Source organism: Vanessa cardui, chromosome 9 (assembly GCF_905220365.1).
Source record: "Vanessa cardui chromosome 9, ilVanCard2.1, whole genome shotgun sequence".
NCBI lineage: Eukaryota > Metazoa > Arthropoda > Insecta > Lepidoptera > Nymphalidae > Vanessa > Vanessa cardui.
In genome coordinates this window covers 11,991,503-12,015,551 of record NC_061131.1, presented here as the reverse complement: position 1 = coordinate 12,015,551, position 24,049 = coordinate 11,991,503, and the positions used below count along the sequence as shown (strand labels likewise).

Here is a 24,049-nt window from a genome sequence, read left to right as displayed (position 1 = left end):
CAACAGGTGTAGATATAATAAATTATGCTTTTAAAAATATACAGTAATAATGAGTAAATTACGACGTGCCCACATCCGAGTCATAATCTGTTCATCCGTTTTATTGTTCTTTATTTTCTTACAATTTCTATTTACATAAATTTATTTAAATGCAACGTTGGTTCAGTGGCTTTAGATTTTGACGTTCTAGTTTAAAATCTCGGAATGAATCAATAAGAGAAAACGTACTTTATAACAGATGGTTGCGGGTTCATACCCTGGCGAGTACCACTGAATTTCCATGTCCTTAAATCCTTCATGCGGTTAAGGAAAAAATCGTGAGGAAACCTGCATGTGTCTAATTTCAATGCATTTCTGCCACCAAATCGCATTGGATCAGTGGTAATATGCTCCAAACATTCTCCTCAAACAGATGGCCTTAAGTAACGTAAATATGTCTCCCCGGAAAGCTTATAAAGTTATCTCTCTCCGATCGTGTCAGATTACCGTCCCATAAATACAATAAAGAAAACACCTTTGTCACTAAACTGTCTGATATTATTCCATTGTATACAGTTTTGGTAATTATCGCGGTCTCTTTCTCATGTATGATGTTAAACGGGATAGCAAGACTTCGACAGCGGGATAATCACAAATGTCTCACGAGATACGACTTGTTAATAATATAATTGCGCCTTGGCGTTATGCAATCGCTCTACAAATAAACAGGCGATTGTATAAATAGTTCTCTGATAACCAAATGGTTCATCATTACAACGTTTCGTCAACACGATTTATGATTCATTTACGTCTAAAGCTTTTGACAACGATTTTATGTTAGAATTTTAACTATCCTTACAAAATATACGAAAATATATAAATCTTATTAACGGCACGCTTATAAACGATTATTTAGGTTTTTGATGTGACTTCTTTATAAATATTGTGATTTGGAATTCGATGAAACGCAAATGTACCACAAAGAGAGAAACGAATATTATATGTTATAAATATAACAGACTTTAGAATAACGAATTTCATGCTATCTAATAATAATTCACTTGGTGGTAGGGCTCTGTGCAAGCCCGTCTGGGTAGGTACCACCCACTCACCAGTTATTCTTCCGCCAAATAACAGTACTCAGTATTGTTGTGTTCCGGTTTGAAGGGTGAGTGAGCCAGTGTAACTACAGGCAAAAGGGACATAACATCTTAGTTCCCAAGGTTGGTGGCACATTGACGATGTAAGGAATAGTTAATATTTCTTACAGCGTCATTGTCTATGGGTGATGGTGACCACTTACCATCAGGTGGTCCATATGCTCGTCCGCCAACCTATTCCATAAAAACAAAAAACAAAAACTATATTTGTAATAATTCAATTATATTGTGCATTACTAAAAGTTAAGGATGGAATATATCTTTTTTTATAAGACAACACAATTGCACATAACTTATTTCAACCGTAATTTTACTTAGAACTTTTCCATAACCATTTCGTCGACATTCAAAACAAACCTTTTCACACATCCATAGAAAATATCATAGATTTATCAAGCTCTCGACCAATCATGAGACGTCAATTTGCTGTGAAAAGGTCATTTGTCATTATCTTTCGACAGTTCACCATCTCGCGAGATATATTATAATTTTACGGTGACATATATACTATATACATAGTTTCACGTGTGTTTATTACACGCACACATACACACTTATTTAAGCTAGCGTGCAAAAAACAGTAACAGTGATTTTTTTCTGTGAGATAAAAAACAGTTAAAATTAATATAAGCAGTAACAAGATTGAGATACTTTTTTACGAGAATATATTTAATATAAATATATTAAAACAAAATTACATATTTTGTTTTAAAGTTCGATAGCAATTTGTTTGGTATATATAAAGTCATATAAAACCAATAAAAACGATAGAAAATTGTGAATTTTTTAAATTTCATAAATTTCTTTTAAAATGACTTTCACACGACGTGCGGCACTCTTTTTTAAACAATATGACGAACGAATGGCTTAAAATAGAAGTACAAAGTCACTCCTCAAAATTACGGTGGAATTAACGAACTAAAGCATATTTACTTTAACCATTCAGTAAATCACAAAATTTATTAAGCTAGCTCCTTGTCCCGATTCGTTCGGGTGCAATAAGAATCTCAAGCATTCCCTATCATAGAGACCTGATCAATGCTATACCGTACAGTCCATATTCATTTACACAAAAAAATCATTCATCGTTATGTTTGATGGTAAGATAATCGATGAAACATCAATCTTTCAATCATTGAACTAGACTGTCTTGCACAAAACCTTTGTAATGCCTTTCTCCAGCAGTGGGATTCTGAAAGTAATCACTTCGTTCCTTAATTCGGGAATACACGCTAATTTAATGTTGGTTGGTGGGACATGATCACATTTGGATATTTTACGATCGATTTCTAAGATAAGTTTCAAATTTTTTCTTGCAGTATAATCCTACAGTGGTTAAATTTCATTTATGGAATGCTACTTTTTATCCACAGCCTGCGTGTTTTGGTCGGTGTTGTAGGTTTTAGGTAGATTTATATCTATAGTTGTAGTTTTAGCTTATAGTCTTCCTTACGATCGAAGAAGTTCGATTCAGTGTTTTAGCCGTGAAAGCGCCTCAGACAGAGTTACTTTCACATTTATAATATTATTATAGTTACCTCTATATATGATATACAACTATATATTATAATATTAGTGTTATAATATTAGTGTTTACAAGCAAAGGTCTATTATGATCGATGATGACTAATGAATAACTTTTAAATAAATTAATCATTCGTACATATTCTAAACTATTTTCACAATTTTATCTCCCTAATAAAATAAGGCGAAATTGTAATGAAGTTATTTTTTTTTTTAATTTTATTACAAGACGATGGCCGGAATGAGTCATTCATCCCAGAACATGTGGGTCGAACATAAAATTGTAACGACGCTTGCGACGCGACGGCCATGCTCGATACCGGGAGACGAATGGAAATAAAGTACAAAATTAGACCATGGGTACTCGAAAGGGATTTCGTTTCTTTGTTTCAATAAAATATAATGAGGTTTTATATGTGTGGACAATACTGGCACGTAACACACGCACACATATCGAGAATATGAAATGTTTTGTTTAAATTTTGAATGAGGAATGCGGAAATCAAATCAATATCTATATCATTTTCCTTTGTCTGTTTGTCTGTCTGATGATGTTTCGCTGCTAAAATATTGAACCGAATTTAATGAAATTTGGTATGAAATAAGCTTAACTACCAAGGATGGACATAGGCTTCTTACTGATGTCGAACACTAGAAGTTCAAATCCTAAAACTTAAGAGAAACCACACTAAGTAAACTAGTAATATGTACACATATGTATTACTAGAAAAAGTGAGCCCGAGCAGTAATTTTGATAAACCATTTTTGTTTCAGGAAAAACATAAAGATTGAAAGTCTATTAATATTTTGTTTAAAAACACGGCCCTATCGACTTTTCATCAAATAAAGGTATTTAAAAGGAAGTTTTTATAATATTCTAAGTTCTGTTATTATTTTATATTAGTTTACGTCTTTTGAATTGAAATAACTCATTATATATTACTGAATAACTCATTGTTGTATGGAGTAATCAGGGTCTTTATTTTATATAAATCTATTTATTATAAGGCATATCAATGACAAATCCATACGTTATTATTTTGCTCAAACTAAAAATTATAAATTTATATGAAGAGATCATTTACCGGAAGACGTATTCAAACTTCTTAAAATTATTCATATAGTATAATAATAGTAACAGTGATTTTAACTGGTATTGTTTAATTGTAGTAGTATTATTACAAAAATGGATAAGTATCTAAAAAAGGTATTGTATTTTAATTATTGTTATTTATATATTGACGTATAAACGGAACGTGAATCCATATTCTTTTTACAAGAGATTGATTACAGAAAATATTTTTTTAAGAATATACGTCAAGTAATAAATTCCAGTACATGTAATTGCTTTGAAAAATCTGCTTAAAATACTCGTATTTGAACTTGTTTGAGTGGCAGTGAGGAAAATAGTAAATACTTAGAAATTAGGTATTCTCGGTATTTGTGTCTTCCTTTAGACAGAATAAGAGTAACATTTCCTAGATAATATTTCTTGTGTTGAGTGTCTGTGACCTCATTGTGATATGTTGATGGAAACATGACAAGACTTCGGGAATCATAACGATATCAAATAAACTGTTTAAGAGACGATTTATTTGGAGTCGATGAAGTTTGTTCCGACTATTCTTTCGTTCTGGTCATCAGTCAACTCAACCCTATTCTATTTCTCATACTTCACAAATCTGTCCATTTCTTCTTTTTCCCCTCCCTCTTTTCATTTTCGGAGGGGGATTTTCAGGAAATCCTTTATCGCCTAGACCAATTACTGACCCAATTTGTAATCAATTTTATATATTTACGTATGTCATTAAAAGGAAAAAAATAAATTACCGTTACCAAGATCAGTGACATCTTTACAGGAAATCTTATTAATAAACGCTAAAAAAAATTGGTATGTATAGTTTCATCGCGCATTATTAATTTCGGAGGCCGACACAAAATGTACTAAGTAACATTAATTTATATGTATGACCAGACATTACAGTCTTAGCTACCCAAACCATGAACTAAATACACTTAAATATGGGTAATGGATCTAAAACCAACTGTATTTACGATCACGTCGATGCTTCTAAATTCCTCTCTATATGGAGTGAATGTTTACAAACACCACTAACATTCGCTGTTGCAACGGTTTTTACTTCTAATATTTTAATACTGATGCTTATTCGATATCTTCTTACTCTGAACTTTGTTTCGTAAGTTCTCTAAGAGTTTGTTTATCTGTTATTATATTAATGGATGGGTTTGTTTTTATAGAAAAGGCTGCCGGACGAGAATATGCGCCACCCGATGGTAAGTGGTCACCATCACCCATAAACAATGACCCTGTAAGAAATATTAACTATTCCTTACGTCGTCAATGCGCCACCAACCTTGGTAACTAAGATATTATGTCCCTTGTGGCTGTAGTTACACTGGCTCACTCACCCTTCAAACCTGAACACAAAAATACTGCGTACTGTTGTTTAGCCTTACCTGCTGTAACCTTTCTTACCATTGGTTAATAATTCAGTTATAGTCTAAAAACCAGTAGCTATCTATTGTAAGGCTGGAATATTCTCCCGTCTCAAATGCTATGATATCTCTGTCTAAATATGTTTTTGCCAGGGTAAGCCCTTCGCAGGTAAACATATTATTTAAGTAGGCCAATAGTAAGTTGGAGAGTGTATTGCTATAAAGATGACTTCTGATTTCTTATAAGTAATACTGGTATTAAATCAAGTTTAGACAAATACTAGCCTTATAAGTCACATGTGAGGCGAGGTAGCTTTCTCACATTACATTATATACTATGTCCTCTTATTCTCTAGTTTAAATATTATTTTTGATCAAGCTTGTTTAGGTAGGTAATACATCCACATTAGATAATTTACTGCGGCATTTAGAATTTTTATTTCTGGTTTGAAGGCTGAGTGGGCCACTCATATACGTTTGTTTCCAAAGATTTGTGGTGCATTGGTAATATGGCATAGATAATAATTCTTACAATGCAAATTGTTGTGGGTGTTGGTGACTAGTAAGTGCCATGTTGATTATTTAACTAGCATGACTGTATTTTTCAATGTCTAAAATGAATAACTAATGAGATTCTTGCCAGTTATTCTCGGTAGAATCTATTGGGAAGTACCTCACTACCTTTAGGAACTTCCTTTAATATATTTGTTAAATGATTGCCTACATGAACATATTTATTCGGATTACTTTTTTTATATAAAATTTTATTTTTAATATTATCATAAATGTTATTTAGAGAACTTTTGTAATTACAATTGTCGAATAAATCTTGGTATCAACGAAAATCCGCGCGTCGATTTACTGCACCATCTCGGTTCTAATTACAGAATCTAACGTCATTCTATATCTTTGTACTTGACATCGTTTTTTGTATTTCATTTCTTAGAATCATAGTTTCGTAATGAGAATTAATAATTCAGTTATAGTTATATTATATGATGAATTTGATATGATAAGCTTACTACTTATAATAATGTACTGCCACGAGTACCTATTTTGTGATAAAGATTTTGGAAATCCGCTGTAGTATTACTAAGAGGATGCCTTGTCTTAACAGTAAGATATTCAGAGGCAGTTATTAATTTTCGAAAAACGAATACAAATTCGCTTGAAGCACTTTATTTTATGACTAAATAATTAGATATTGGACAACATCACATACATTACTCTGATCCCAAAGTAACTAAAGCATTTGTGTTATGGAAATTCAGAAAACTAATAAACATTTTCTACATCGACTCGGCCAGGAATCGAACTCGATGTACACACTACTGGATCACGGAGGTCGTCATAGTTTTTATTCATCCGTTTTAGAAATGCAGTGCGCCTACAACCCATAAATTACCTTTAATTCCCTATAAATCTTTGATAATGCAAAGAGGATGATGAAGAAATCTTTCTTATATTAATTTTGATTGATTGCCCTGATGTGTCCGTAGCATTACAACTCCGCATTGCGGTCGAACAGGTGTGTTGTATCCTTTATTATAATAATGTAAATATTTACATGTAACAGGGCATTGTACCAGTTCTGGCAAATTAAAAATTTTATTATTGGCAAGTGTTAGAATCGAAGGTTGCTCTAATTCCACGACTTTTCGCTGTGAATAACTTTTAATTTTAGCTTTCGGTCGCTTTAAAGGAAGTTAGTCACATGTGTCATTGACCTCCGAGTCACTTGACAGTCAAATTAGTCGCGGTGGTCGAGTTCCGTGGCTTATTGGAATTAAATTAATTTAATATGACTCGAGTTGGTGGACATTTCAATTAATATAACACACTCATATCAACCGTTCGTTACTATCGGTTTCAAATATTTAGTTTTTACAATATATTCATCAATATTATTATATTTTCTATTGATTAAACTTAAAAAATAAAGAAACATTTTACTTGAGGACACATTTAGGAGCTCATTTTCAGAAATTTTATGTATCACTGGGAGTTGATTTCTATAATCTGTTTTCAAGCGATTCTGATATCATCTAGAAGTGACATTGTTCGTTTCTTTCGATTTGTGATGGAAATGTTCAAGATTTTAGTTGTCATCGTGTCAAAAAACAAGTGAAGACTGGTAGGCGGTACCTATTTTGTATGGATTCATTCATTCGTCATGTATTTTTTAGCGGCACAGTGACGTGCGTGCAATTCTTTCAAATAATACAGTGTCTTAAAGTAAAGGGGTTATTGTCATACTTCCCGGCTGATTTATGTGACGAAACGAGATGAGAAGAGTCGAGATGCTCAATTTTTGTTTGTAATTCATCTCGTGCTCGGGGACGAAAAAATTGCGAAGAAATCTGTATTTTTCTAATTTCATGAAAATCTGTCACACGTGACTCTACCAACCAGCATTGGAGTAGCTTTGTGGAATTTGCGCTCCCCTTCTCCTCAAAGGAAGAAGTCTTAGCCCAGCAGTGGGTAATTTAAATCCTGTTACTATATATTATGTGACGAAATATATTCTGAGTCATATTTATAAATCCCAACGAAGGAAAGAAGAAAGTAAGTTGGCTCTATATTAGACCTCAAAGTTTAAATATGGCAAAGATTAATGGTTTCACCAAAAATGTGTTCGATATCACGATACAGTTTTTAATAGTATTATCCAGATAATACTTATAAAAACCTTACAGAGAGGTTTCTTAATCGTAGCATAATTCTTTAATTAGATTATCCCAAGATTAAATAAGCAATCTGATACATTAATTGTCTTAATTAGTTAAATGGCACGTGCTAAGTACTTATTACGAGTAGTGTTGTGAATAATTTTAGTTTTAACTAATACTTGATTATATCCTGAAGAAAAATGTCAATTACAATATATGTATACATTAATAAGTACACGTTCAAATATGTTTGTTTGATTGTTTTGTTGACCATACAAATATTATCTACTATTAATATCAGTTCTGTTTTCATTAATAATATATAAATAATAATAGAATTGGTTATATTAGTTACATTGTATCAGAAGTTAATGAAATAATCTTTGCTTATGTATTGATTTTGTGGAGGCTTGAATGTGTATATTCGCGTGGCTTAAGAAAGGTCGTGTGTCGGGAAGGCCACTATCAAACTGTACATTGTCTCATTATATGCGTGTCGCGTATATTATTTTCTAATTTGCCCTGTATTATTATAAATAAGATTCTTTTTGTTTCGATATTAAAACCTTTTTTGTGTTTCTTTGAGTTTCTTTACTAGTTAATTCTTTGAATGCTCTTCGATTTGTATGTTTTAAAATTTCCCGGGCGTCCCGTAACAGCCAATTTTTTTGTTAGCGTACGGTTACATGTATTGTTATTAAATTACAAAGGCATTGCCTGTTTGTCTCGTCTGCTATTTAAGATGTTAATCCAAGCGTGGTGATTTATATTTTTACATGAATTTCTGTAGTCGAGAGGTTGAAATTCATGTCGTATGCTAAAATAATTTTAGTGTTATTGTCAAATGTTATGACGTCATCAGACTCATTGTAGGCGGCGTCGGTAAAGTAACTCTATCATTATTTATTATAATATATATTTTTTTGTATTGCTACAATTTAACATTGAATATTGGAACAGCGTGGTGGAATATGTTCCAAACCCTCTCCTTAATGGAAGAGGAGGCCTTATCTCAGCAGTGGGAAATTTACATTTTACTTTACTTTACTTTAACAATTTATTTGTATTTAATTCGATTTTTTACGCAATTATTTGATTCAATCTTAGTTACATCAATAACGAATTTCGAATTATTTGAATTTCTACGGATCGTAATTTTTTAAATATCGAACAAAAATACGATATTAATGATGTAGTTCCAAAATTAAAAAAAAAAAACAACATAAATGATATACATTTCTTCCCAGATACAAAGCAAGCAACATCACCTCGACATTGGCGTCGCGGGCGTCGCGTCGAGCTCTATTTCTGTGCGCATGCGCCGTCGAACGTTTCTCGTTTTTCATTTTCGTACAATGCATGACAAAAAGTACGTCGTAAACAATCGTCATTGTTATATGTTGCATAATATCATAATACGTTCGAAACTTACGTGTACTTTACTTTGTCATGCTAATGAAAATTGCTTTATGAGATCAACAAATTGGCACGATCTACATACAAACGACTGTAGCGTTACTGTATGCGAATGAAGCGTTATATGTTAGATATCATTCAACATTTTGATTCTGGCTTGAGTTTGATTTATAACTCAGGAAATGTCGAATGTGATATCTTTATTTTCAAACGATCTTGCGTATTCAAATACAGAATAATTATTCCTAAATAATCGAATTTTAACCATAACCATTATTGAAATTTTGAATAGAACATTCATTTTTTGCTCAAAACATTTAATTTCAATATTTCTTTGAGCAACTAATGTTGGTTAACTAAAATTAAACGAACCCTTTTAAATTGACGGCTTATATTATGTAGACACTTATACGAGCAAGGATTTTATTCACATGTAATGCATTGATTTGTTAAAATTGTTGTTCAAAAACAATTGAACATCAATTATTTCGATTCGAAGAATAACTAGATGGGCCCATGATCAAAAAGATGGGCTTAGCCATAAACCAAGAATATTTATTCCTTTTTATCGTTTCTGCTTTTATAATAATTGTTCCCCTCATTTTAGTTTTATTGCTAGTAACAATAAATTACTATTTAACCATTAGGTATGTTAAGTAGTAACGAAGGAGCTCATTGATTAATTGTAATTGTCAAAGATTTTAGGTTACTTTGAGGAAAATATTTAAAATATATATAATAAATGTATAAAATATTTATATAGAATTATATTCTCGACCTATCTCCGATTGACTGAACCCATCTTTGGATATCAGGTACGAGTGTATTTTTCGTCTTCGTACTATTAATAAAGTAATTAATTTTCAATTACACGGCTGTGAAATTCGCTTTCAACATTCGACATTGAAATAAAAATCAAGGGTCAATGAACCTATTAACATTAGGGGGAACGTTCGTGACATCTTGACATGAATCACTCTTTATTTACTCTCGCTTTACGACTTATGTACAAATACATTTATCTTAAATACATTGCCGAATTAACAAAGATTATATGACGCTGGAATATCAAGCTTGATTAGTTCTCATAGTATACGTATTTAAAGAATTTTCTACTTACTGATCTGTCAGTACACAAAACAATTCTTTATATAGAGATAGCTGAGCTTAGATAAGCTATCAAATCATCGCTAATAATGTTTAAAGACAATAATGATTAAAATACCTAAATAAATAATTTAAAAAAAAAACAGTTGTAATGCGTTATATTTTTAATTTAAACTTTCGGTAGGTCCTACTGAAAGTTTAAATTAAAAATATAGTATTACAATCTGTACTAAATATAATTTTAGTCTGTTTGATTACATCTAGACAGTAATGGTTCAAATCTGAACGAGCGTCTGGATTTTGAAGTGCGTAATTACTTAATATTCATCAAAGGGAAACATCTGTACATACAATAGAATATAAACAGAGAGTTACTCAAATATTTAAAGAAATAATTGACAGAGTATACGAGTGTAATGTAAATACGTTTTGAATGAAACCTCTTTTTAAACATTTCAAGGTCAAAGTTGTGGGTAATGTTTCTGTTTGTAACTAAATAAGAAGGAAAATAGTTATTTACTTAGAAAGAGACAGGGAGAGAAGTCTTCTCTAAGTTTCTTTTGTCAACAGATTTACATGAGGTTTTTTTAAAACATGATAATTCCTAAAGAGCAACACACGTCGGTTAAATCTGTACTAATGTATCTATTATATTATATTATATTATATATACGAGTCAAGATAGCCCAGTGGTTAGAACGCGTGCAACTTAACCGATGATTGCGGGTTCAAACCCAGGCAAGCACCGCTGATTCATGTGCTTAATTTGTCTTTATAATTCATCTCGTGCTCAGCGGTGAAGGAAAACATCGTGAGGAAACCTGCATGTGACAAATTTCATAGAAATTCTGCCACATGTGTATTCCACCAACCCGCATTGGAACAGCGTGGTGGAATATGTTCCAAACATTCTCCCCAAAGGGAGAGGAGGCCTTTAGCCCAGCAGTGGGAATTTACAGGCTGTTGTTGTTGTATATTATATATAATCTCTATTTTTATACAAAAGTAAGCCTGTCTGTTTGTCATGCATTAACATTGAACCCTAATAAAGGACATGACGAACTACTTTAAAGTTCTTGAAGCATCATAAGCTCATTTTCAAGCATACGGTACCGCAAACTAATTATGACAGTATAAATATGCTTGTAATTACTGCCTTGATTGTCACGCTCCTGAAATATCTCAAGCCAAATTGGATTGCCGGCCCTAATCCTAAATCTTGTTCAGAATTTGGTTGTTAGGTCAGACTATTCAATTACTCAGTTTTTGAGTTCTATAAACTCAGTGTGTAGTTGCATTTCACAAGTCAGTAGAGCTTCGAATTTCATCGCAGAACACCAGTTCAAAATGTCAGCATATTAAATGTGTCCTTGACTATAATATTTATAAGATATAATATTTATAAGACTGTAAATTAGTTGTCATCGTTTCATGGGTTAGATACGTTATGATTTTTTACCGAATCTCAGCGTTGCAATTGATATCCAGTCAAGTTTTATTGTCGTACTGAACTATGAGGTTTAGGGATTAGAGAGTGCACTCATGTACATGTATGTTATAACTTCTGCGCAGTTGGCTGTGCCTTCAGACAGACCGCAGATAACGTCTGGGAAGACATGATTATCAACCTAAAGCAATATATATAGTACTAGTAACTCCATCATTGCATAACCTCAAAATGTATTTCTTTAATGTTTAATTATGTGGTTTATAATAAATAATAAGGAGTTCATTTGGATAGAATATAATTACGTACAACTATAAATAAACCTGCATGATGCTTCCGCCTGATTTATTTAATTTAATTTAATTTAAATGTTGTTTATATGTCGTATATTAGGAGTAAAATGTAAGCTTATGACGGTGATATTATACATACTGTATGTAATTGACCTTAGGGCTGTATTTCTGGATAATATCACGGATTATAAATAGATATGTATGTGGATGTATTTTAATACGTATTTTAAGCACGGTCATTGTGTAAATTAACATTATTTACACTGTATATTTATTAGTACTGTTTAAATATTAATATATTATTCGAAAGTCTTTTTGTTTTATTTTGTAACTCCTATTACTTGTTATCTTCTATTACTTTTAGTTCACTCCATATTTTAATGCAACAGTGGAAACTTTGTTGGCACATGTTAGAATTATTTTGTTATTAATTGTATGTATTATACTATGCTGTATGTTTCGGTAAAATAAATAAATAAAATAAATAAATGAAAACAGACAAAAATCAATATTATATTTAACATTTAGGGGAATGTTCGTTATCAGTATGTATGGGTTTAAGCAAATGCTGTAAGCTCAAGTTTTGAGAACACTTTTGATGCTGTTAACTACCCTTGTTCTATACAACTTAGTTTATTAAATTATACTGGAATTTAAATGACGATTCAAAAGTGCTTGTAAAAGCTTAATTGAATAAAGTATACTTTGATTTTGATTTTGAAACTCATATTGTGAAATAAGTAATAATTAATATTAAGTTATTTGTAATTTAGTTTTTAATTTGGCTTCATTACTAATACGTACGACGACTTTTTGAGTAATTTTAAAACTATCATTTGAATTTATTCATGAAAGAAGTTGAAACTATTAAGGGATTTTTCGTGAGCTAATATTTCTATATTACCAAGCTATGTTGCTTTAGTAGTTAAATTAAAACCAGTCTAAAATAAATAATCTAAAATATTTTAATACATAATTATCATTAAACAGCAATTTGTTAGTATAATATAAAAGTGTTCAATCAAGTCTAGATATCTCAACTTTCGCTAAATATTACATAAATATTATAATATTAAATACATTTATTTGTTTTAATATATTCTCATAATTTCGTAATATTTACGTAATCAGATAAATTTGAACCGGGTCAATACATAATAAAGACTAGTTATATATTACTGAAATCGTTACGATTGTTTGATTCATCGATTATACATTCAAGAAATGAATCAAACGAGTCCGATTTCTTTTATATAATGCAAATAATCGTACAAATAAAACAGTTAGGTTCGCAGAGTTTCTACGGATGGTTTCGAATCAAAATTATATTATATAAAATAAATGATAGTGTATGATTTTTACATTATTATTGTATATATTTCAAACTATGTATATTTTAACGTTGAAGTCGATATTATTTTTAATATTTAAATAAGTTAAATATGAGTGTTTCCTGTTTTAAGAGAAACGTTTCAACTCCGTAATATTATGTCGTTAGATAAATAATAACAAAAAATATTTATCTAACGATCTTTTATGTTATATGTATTATGAAACAGCTCTCACAATAAATAGAATATAAGGTTTTATATGTTCATATTAATTATTATTAAAACGTCGATTCGGAGAGCGATAGGCGACCGATTTTGCGCGTTATTCCTCGCCAACGATTTGTCTGAACACATTTAATTATATCCGCTCTGTTCCATTTTCGCGACGAGGCGAAAAACGTTACGCCGTGCTTCCGTGATAAGACGCTGACCGATCGACGTCGACCGGCGACCGGCGACCTGACACAATCGTCTATGAATAAGCTTTTTAGACGACAACGACACGACAACGGAACGACCCTAATCTTATGACAAAGCAATATGCAATATGAAAGTTTGAATATAGGAAGAGACAATATTGGATACAAAGTTTACTGACACTGTAAACTTTGTGTGTGGGTAGGTGTATATTGTTCGTATATTTTAATTACACACTCTTATATACGACCACTAAATATACACACACAAACATATGCCCCGTTGCTCTTTATTTTCAGTTTTTATTTATTTAAATACTGATTTGTATACAATAATATAAATGGTCACTTTAAAAGATATATATTCAATCATTGAGCGATTTATGTATTGATATTTATTGTCAGTTTTTTTATTAAGCCCTTTAGAGTAGGTTCCACCCATACATATGTATATTTTTATTGTTTGTAATACTAAAGTATGCAAATTTAGGTTACAGTGATGATCTAGTGCAATGACAGATACAAGAGCCGTATTTCGTCTTAGACATACAAGAGTGTTCTTGCTGAAGGGCTAATTAAAAGTTATTGTTATAATGAAAAATAATAGTAGCATCCGGAATGGAGTTAATATGGCATCGAAAATCGAAATACTGCAGGACTACGTAAAGTATCTAAGGGACGTTTGGTGATACTCTCTAGTAGTGTTGTTAGTCTTTTCATCAGACCATGAACGTGAGAATACATAAAGTGCATTTATGTCCTAAGCTTGCGTTATAATAACAAATCTTAAGATGTACTAACTGCTACCCACAATCTTTTCTTTATTTCAATTTTTTTTTTCGATTAAAAAGTAGCCTATGTCTTATTTAGACTCTATGCTATTTTTGTATTTCATTTTAATCGGTCTAGTAGTTTTGGCGTAAAAGCGAGACAAATAGACAAACAGATAGAGTTACTTATGCATTTATAATATTAGTATGGAAATATGGATTGAGGTGGCTTCTTCATCGGACTGCCGTATGTCTACGGTATTCAAGATCGTACATCACAGTGATCGCCATGATTTGGGTCCATGATGCATGACCCTCGTTGCCAATGAGCAAAGTCGACTTCCCATCAGGTCAGTATTGATACATCGACTCTTAAGTCGGTGACACGAATTTCCTCGCGTATAAAATGTCCAGATTACGAACGAACGCTAATTAGCATTGCAAAATTGCATCGCGCTTAAAACAGTTTTCAAATTGAGTTCAAGCGAGTAATTAGATCAAGGATGATAAAATCTGTTTTGGTTTTCACTAAAAATGACAAAACTTGTTTGTTTTTTTTAAATCGAAAGACATTTTTTTTTCGAGTAGATGCTAAAGAATTTCCAAACATTGCTTATTAGAGAAGATCATATAAAATATATGTAGATATTTCTTTTGATAATAAATAAATATGAGACATCACATAAATTACTCTGATCCCAATGTAAGCAGCTTAAGAACTTGTGTTTTGGAAAATCAGAAGTAACGACTGTACCACAAACACTCAGACCCAACACAACATAGATAACTAATGATAATCTACATCGACTCGGCCGGGAATCGAACCCGGGACGTCGGAGTGGCATTCCCATGATAACCGAGGTACACACCACTCGAGCACGAAGGTCGTTTATGTCTCTATATAAACGTAAGTAAAAGATACTTAAATATATTCGAAATACATATAAGCAAGATACAAAATATAAAAAAAAACGTATAAATTATAAAAAAAGCGTAGTGTTTGCACGAAATTGAATCATATTCAAATATTACGAGCAAATTCATACCAAAACATTTAATAAAACATGATCTTCATAACATACAAGGTCGATTGACAAAATACAAACAATACAATGATCCCATTCGGGAGATATACACGCATATAATACGAATTCACGAGTTGTGTTTTATTCCTGAGTTAATAGCGATGCTGTAGTGCGATCAAACGGGATGTTACCGGTCGTCAATTAGGCAAAATCGTACATTTGGCAAACGTCCCGAACAACTGTTGTGCAGAGTTCTGCGCGGCTCGTTCGCGGTATGATGCCACTGCGCATTTCCTTTTATGGCTGTTCTGATTTTAAAATTCTCACAAGACATTAAGGATGACGAAGTTTTAGGAAGAGATGTCTTTGTTGACTCAAAAATGACTAATGCTTTCATTTACAACCGCCATTGTGACAACGACATTGTATGTTCATGAATGTATTCTTGATTTAATTGTCTTAAGACGTTATATTTGAAACGTCATAAATAAATCTTATATATAATGCTAATGATATGTTAATTAATTTATTTTATTCAATGCTACCGCCTTATTAGTTTCTTTTCGAAATTATTCTTTTGTTCTTAGTCTTAGTCTAAAGATTCACGCTGTTTAAACTATTTAAATGTCTTACTTGGAACTTTCACATTGGTTTTATAAAATACGATAGGAAAGGTAAAACGGATTTTAAAACTACTATAACATTTTTATCAACAGCATTAAATAGAGTATTCATTTAATTTTATTTCGTTTAAAAAACTTATAGAAATGTTGTTAATTTATGATTTAAAGCAGGAGTTTCAGTGTTATTTAAAGTGTTTTTAAATGCCGAGATGGCCCAGTGGTTAGAGAGCGTAAATCTTAACCGATGATTACGGGTTCAAACGCGGGCCACTAAATTTTCATGCGCTTAATTTTTGTTTAGAACTCATCTCGAGATCGGCGGGGTATGTATGTGTAATTATACCTAATTTCAATAATATGATATATGTAAGTCTTTATATTAAAAACGAAGCTAATACTTAGTTTTTAATAAATCTTCTAAATATATACAAAACCGTTCTAAGTATGCGTATTCCAAATGTTTTACCTGGTTTACATATTAAGACCTATTTCATAGACGGTATAAATTCACACCCTAGTACGAGAGAACGGGAATAGTGCCAACTAGACTAATTGAATAACATTTTGTACATCGATTTCGTATTTATGAAAAAACATAATGTACGATATTTATTTCAGGCCAATATTACAAGTATGAAAAAACTTGTTTATAATTATTTTTAACTAGCTATCATTCCTGACTCTGCTCGGGTAACACTTAAAACTATTGGGTAACACCCGGCACACTAGAGCTCCACTTGGCAAGTTTTTTTGACACTTTTAACAATCGTTGTCATATTTAAGCCAATTTACAAATAGACTTTATGAATTGTAAACGTAAATCTTCTTCATAAATCATTAAAAATGTTCGCTTATTTTTGAGTTTATCGCGTTCACATAAATAGACACAGATAGACTTAGTGAGGGACTTCGTTTTATTATACATACAACAACAGCCTGTAAATTCCCACTGCTGGGCTACAGGCCTCCTCGCCGTTTGAGGAGAAGGTTTGGAACATATTCCACCACGCTGTTCCAATGCGGGTTGGTGGAATACACATGAGGTAGAATTTTTATGAAATTTGTCACATGCAGGTTTCTTCACGATGTTTTCCTTCACCGCTGAGCACGAGATGAATTATAAAGATAAATTAAGCACATACATATATACAGTGGTGCTTCAACCCGCAATCATCGGTTAAGATGCACGCGTTTTAACCACTGGGCCATCTCGACTATTTATTATACATATTAATACCAAAATTCTGACATGAAAGCATTCCCACAATTAAATATATGATACAATTGTGTGATAATTCGAGTGTTTTAAATTGAATTGAAAATTAGCGACGCAAAGATGGGTCGACGACATTTACCAAATCGTGGGTCGTGGGCTGTCGAAAACAAAACAACTCAAAAAAAAAAAGAAAAAACGAACGGCACAGCTACGGCTCTACAAGGACATTACAAAAGAAAGCTTAGAATCAGTGGGTTTAGTTTTTTATCCTCACCATCACACTCTACTTGAGTGTGATGATAAGGATAAAAAAAAACAAAATGGGAAAATTATGAAGTCTTTGTGTGATTCTGAGTTCAAACCCCGGGCATAGCACCGCTGAAGTTATGTGCTTAATTTGTATTAATAATAATTAATATTGTTCATCGTATTCAGCCTAGATAGAACCTACACTTGGCGGATGAGAATCTGCTTAGTTTAGGATGCGGATGAAAAATAATCTGGGAAATGGAAATATTTCTAAGCCTTATCCTGAAAAGGGAAAAGGCCATTTCCCAGCAGTGAGATATTAACAGGCTGTCATCAATTATACAAAATTCGATGAAAATGAAAATTACTAAACAGAATATAAAAATTACTTGACAATAGATAATATATTGGAGGGTTATTATGATAATAATTATAATTATAATGATACTAATAGTTTAGGTGTAAGAGTCACTTATAAAAAACGTATAAAGTGGTCATAAATTTGATGATGGCATTGAAAATAAGACAAAAGTGTCAACTATATAAAATGAATATTAGAGTGATGATGATGATAACAAAAATATGGCAAACGTCTCAATTTTATAAAACCTTTTGTTGGATCTCGATGGCGATGACAATTATATTATAGAACACATATATTATAATATATATAAATATAGAAAATACAAAACAAGTCCTGCAAAGCAAACATAGCAATGTTTTGTCTGTTCGATTAACATTAGCTATTCAGCGAACTAGAAACTTCTAATGTATAATTATATTTCCCAGTAACATAATTTGCTAGTGATCGGAAATATATATGCCTTAGGAAACATACATACGCCTGTCAAAACAATTGCAACAGAATTGGATATTGAATCACTTGCAATCACTGTTTGCTTATTAATTCGCCATTTTACAGTTTGCGTTAGAAATATATCATGTTAGTAAAACGTTGTTAAATTGCTTTCGTCTAAAACTCATTTTTTTATTAGTTGACATTATGCCAGAAGGCTACGGTTTGATTACGGTCGATAGTGTAAATAGTTACAAAAGAAGACTAGTATATCTGTAGTAATAAATACAATTGGATGAGATAAGGTTTGTTTTTCAGTGATTTTGTTTATTAAGCAATGAATATATAATATGATGATGATAATGATAAAAACCAAACATTTGACAACCCGAGCATACCCGCACAACGATTTAGGTTTGTGCACTAGTATTAGATTGTAAAAGGAAACATTAAAGCCCCCAAGCCGTGGTGTCACTCAGAAATTATTTGGTTAAGATTTTATAACATTTCTTTTCATTGAAAGGTCACAATAACGGACTGTTTGTTTTTGTTCGTGAATAAAAACGATACTGACATATAACAAAGATACGTATTGTATTTTGGGATCATTACATTTTTATAGAATTCATCATAATATAATTGATCTTAATACTTAACGTTGTATACACAAAGTTTGGTCTCCTTCTTTTGAATTTCTAATTACTAATGAGGAAAAGAGACAAATAATTTTGTAGGGGATTATCTGCTACACAACTGTTATTGTGATCTGAATATAATGTAGATTTTGTTTTCTAAGACCATGAACTTTCATCGAGTAAAATTAATTTTGATATTATCTGCGTAAGCAACTACTCCATTCCGGATTTATTAACAACAGTGCTATTCTGTAATTAGTATCTCACCTAAGTCACTATTTTAAGCTTTTTTAATGCCGGTACCGTTCAATTTTAATTGTTATTGTCAATGACAAATGTTACAAAATTTGTAATCTAAGGTAATTTTCGAGTGTTGTCTAAATGAATACCTCTAAAGAAAATTACGTTTTTCATATTGAGGAATGTTGATATAACTTTATTATTTAAAAGGATATCAAAATCTAAACAATCTTGACAAAATCAATGTTACCTTTCAAACAACTTTGAAATCTGAATGCTTGAAATCATATTTTTAATTCTCTTGTGTCGTTTTTACATTTGACACATTTTTTTATGTCATTTTAAGCAATACGTTTCATAAAATCGATTAAAAGTATAAATCATTCAGTTAATATGAAAGAAATATAGAATATATAAAACAGGAAGTTCCGGCCTTGTGTTTAGTTATATTCGTGTCATGTAAACCATCGAGGCTGTTCGAGATTTAAAAACAAACGTATTGATTTTTTATCTGTTTTCGAATGACGAAAAGAAGTTGTTAGTAAAAAGGTCGTATGTGAAAATAATTCGAATTGACAACTGAAAATACATCAATGACTTTGATACTTTTGGAATAAATTTAAAAATAAAGGAAATAGCGTTAATCATAAAAATTATCTCCTTTCCTGAGGTTTATGCTTACTTTATGTCAATACCACGCAGTTCGAATAAGGGTTGTTGATCAAGTATTATGAACATTAATTTAGTACATAAAAATAAGTTTTGAACGTTGATTCAAAAAAATAATAATACGAAAAACGATAACATGTGAATTGGTCAACCAGCTTATACGTCAGCTATACCTATTTTGCATTAGATACATTTCACTCGAACCTTACGTACAAATAAAGTAATACAATCGTTGTGATAATGATATTTTCTTCACTGTATTCCGCTATTAAATACCAAGTTTAAAAGTGGTGATGGGATGTGTTAGTTCCTAATAAAACTGCATCGATTTAAACTGTTCGGGTTCAATAAAACATGTATTTATAGCAAGTTTGGGTTTGCAATTCATGTCAAACATTTGGTCAATGGTCTAGAATTTTGGCAATTAAAGTTTTATGCATTGCACACGTCATATTTCTTCCCGTTCGACGAAAACGCAATCCGAACCGTCACGATAGACTTAGAAAATGACGATTTCAAACTGTAACGTGCCTTTTTATAACTACTTTTAACTGTAATTTGTATTTAGAGACCAAATGTGATTTGTGAAACTCTATTATTTAACGATATTACGCCAATAATGTATTAACAAAAAATTTAATATAAAATTATAATATAACAACAAGAAAATAATTTGAGTTACTTAAATAAACAATATCATAAACATACATTCATCAATTCAAGTAAAATCATGATCAGAGGTAAGATTAAATGCACTTCATAAATATTTTTCATGTGTTTTTCCTCTCTTCTTAGTAAAATGCATAAATAAGCTACATGCTACGAATGCGATTTAGAAGTTGAAAAGTTGTTTTCTTTGGAATTCGATTTTTAACAAATTTGAAAACATTGGCAGAATGTTAATCTTTTACGTCGAAAACTGTGTTAAAATAATCTTCGAAAACATGGAAATTGGGCGTTTGTAAGTGTTTTATTTGTTTATATTGAAGGAATAAGATCAAAACTACTTTTTACATTACACTTTTATTTTAAAATATTTCCTCATTATTGTTTTGCTTTACACAACATTAGATTACCTTACTTTTGACAACTACGAACTAACCCCAAAACATGTACGATTACTTTCATCATTTTTTAATAAACAATGTAAGTAACAATTTGTTGTTTAATTTTAAGCATTTAGTAATTTTAATAATGAATTAAATTATTACGTAAACATAAAAAGTGATCTTTACAAATTGGGTTAAGACATGGGTTTTCGTAGGAAGAACTATATGAACGGAACGATTAAATTAATATTTTGATGGAGTTTTTGTCGCTTTGTAAGTTTTGAATATATTACTCGTATAGTTACAGGGGTTAGAAGACAAAAAGTCACATCACTCATTTGGAACTGGCAGAATTTTATCCCATGACCATTTTTGCGGTATTTCTTTGTTTTGAAAATAACTGCTTTTAATTATATATAGTAACCCTTTTCGAATTAATACGTAAAAACAATACGATCCTAATCCACTATAAAATAAAGCTGAAAATTATAGTCCATTACATTTTATTGATTTTTTATTTACAACCTGACAAGCGCACTCCGGCGCAAGGATACGACTGCCAAATAAACAAACTAATGGTTTGGCATCGTCGTGTGCTTTTTCAACTTGCAAACATGCGAACATTATTTATTCGTGTATTCGGCTTCGTCTTATAGAATATTTAACGTTATTAGCAAATGAGTTCATCGGTTCATCGGAAAGAATGCGTTACACGTTTCCTCCAACAGATCAGATGTTCACCTTGAAGAATAATCGATTCTCATCAATATATTTGCAGTTACTATGATTTCTCGAGACCCGAACACAAGTGCCCCGGACGCACACATTAATGTTCACATTCGTATTGTGAATAAACATCGTAATGTAGCAGATAAACTAGGATGGGAGCCAAGACGAAAATATGCCACGCCGCGTTTTTCCATTGGATTTTGCGCTTTGGAAACGGACATCAGTCCCAACTGACTTCCATTGTTAGTTATTTGATGGAATGCGATAACGCGACCACAAAAATTAACCCCAACCTTACATGTAACCTCACATTATCTAACACTCATGTCATCTTCCACAAATATCTGCAGTTTTTATGACTGAGGCAATGTGGAAAAGAAACGAGTATTGCATAACTAAGAACGAAGACGCTTTGTTTGGGTAGTGTAGGTTTCGTGTTTTGATATTATCATCTTGGGTGTTAGAAATGTGTGAATAGTGTACCTAATTGTGTGGTGGTGTTCATTCTGAGTCGTGTGCTGTTTGTGTTGTTTGTGTTTGCTTGCAAGGTCACACGTGGTCATTGTCCATATCACGAGACAGGTCGATGCACACACGTCAAGGTGGGTACGGAAATTTTCATTCAACCGCCTGTTCTATTTACATCGCCACAAATTATAAGTGGCGCATTGCGCGCACTTCCTCCACTGACGTACGGTGTTCGAACCTTCGCGGTTAGTCCGTTCGTAATCGAAGTTTACGACTGGCTTTCGACCCGCGTTCCCGGAATAGGTACATTAGGCGGAAAACGGGCGTCTGTCACCGTCGGACAGACTACAAGCTATGAAGAGGGAATGATTTCGAATACGGGCGGATTTTACGTAAGGAGGTTTTAATATCCGCGTGAGTCGGCGTCTACGAGTTCAGGATAACGCTAGTGTTTACGTCCGTGTTCACTGTCAAATGTGTTATCTGTTATGTGAGCAGGTGCGTGCGCTGGCGTCGAACGGCGCGTGCGCGGTCTATTTGTGTCGCATCGGTTACATAAAACAGTCATGTCCTCACCTCCTCTATCTTGAGGCTCTTGCGGACCACCTTGCGGGTGACCGCGGTCTCGTATGTTTCCTCGATTGTCTCCGCCATGGTTGCGATACGCGTTCTGCGCGGGCGTCGCGCGCGACTGTTACGGCGGTACTGAGCCGAGTACGGTTATTTTTAGTTTTCAGTCGCCGGTCGGCGTGGTGCGTCTGATTCGCCCGAACGCTCTACTCTAGGGATTTGGGGTTGAGGGAACTCAGGACACTACGCCGACTTGCCACTGGGCCAGCGGTAATGATTTCATGTCGTCGGTCAAATTGATTGACAGTATAAGTATGTACTTATTAATAATCACTAATGTATAATAAAACGATTTCGTGAAATACTAAATTTAAGCTTAGATACAAGCTTTGGATAATTTAGTAACGAATAAATATTGTTCTAAAGTGTTGTATTCACATTGGATCGTAGACGCAATGTAATGCAATTAGTTGCTGACGTATGAAAGATTAAGATACTAAGACTAATAATAATTAAATGTTTATTTATAATTATTTTTCGATGAAGAGTCGAGATGGCCCAATGGTTAGAACGCGTGCATCTTAACCGATGATTGAGGGTTCGAACCCAGGCAAGCGTCTTTATAATTTATCTCGAAGGAAAACATCGCGAGGAAATCTGCATGTGACAAATTTCATAGAAATTCTGCCACATGTGTATTCCACCAACCCGCATTGGAACAGCGTGGTGGAATATGATCCAAACCTTCTCCTCAAAGGGAGAGGAGGCCTTTAGTCCAGCAGTGGGAATTTACATACATGCATACATAATTATAACAACAACAACAAGTTGTTGTTGTTATAATTATTTTTACTTTGTATTTAACTTATTAAGTATTTTCGTATACATACTTTGAAATATTTAATTCAAGTAATAATATAATTTTACAACAACAAATTGCGACACCAAATATAAAACATTGAAATCTTTATTACTATGCTATAAGAAAGTAAACGGGGTACCCGATTAAACGGATTATTACACATGATATACTTCAGGGATAAGGGAAAAAAGAGCTCAACTTTGTAAACAAGTCTAAAAAAATACTTCTTTTCAGTGAGATCAATAAACTTTTAAATCACATTTTAGACATTTTCTGAATTTAATTAAAGGAAAATTCTTAAGCAGTAACTAAAACTGCATTTTTGTCAAATGATCCTTCTTATATTTTC

At 32.2% G+C, this 24,049-nt stretch overlaps 1 protein-coding gene across 1 annotated transcript in view; it reads right to left on the bottom strand.

Moving 5' to 3' along the window:
• LOC124532542 (tropomodulin-1) overlaps positions 1-23,042 on the bottom strand; it is an 89,934-nt gene extending 66,892 nt beyond the window's left edge. Inside the window, exon 1 of the mRNA XM_047107491.1 lies at positions 22,845-23,042. Within this exon, the coding sequence (XP_046963447.1) occupies positions 22,845-22,922 (78 nt within the window). The 5' untranslated portion in view covers positions 22,923-23,042. The remainder of the gene's footprint in view (positions 1-22,844) is intronic.
• Between the last annotated feature and the right edge of the window lie 1,007 nt (positions 23,043-24,049).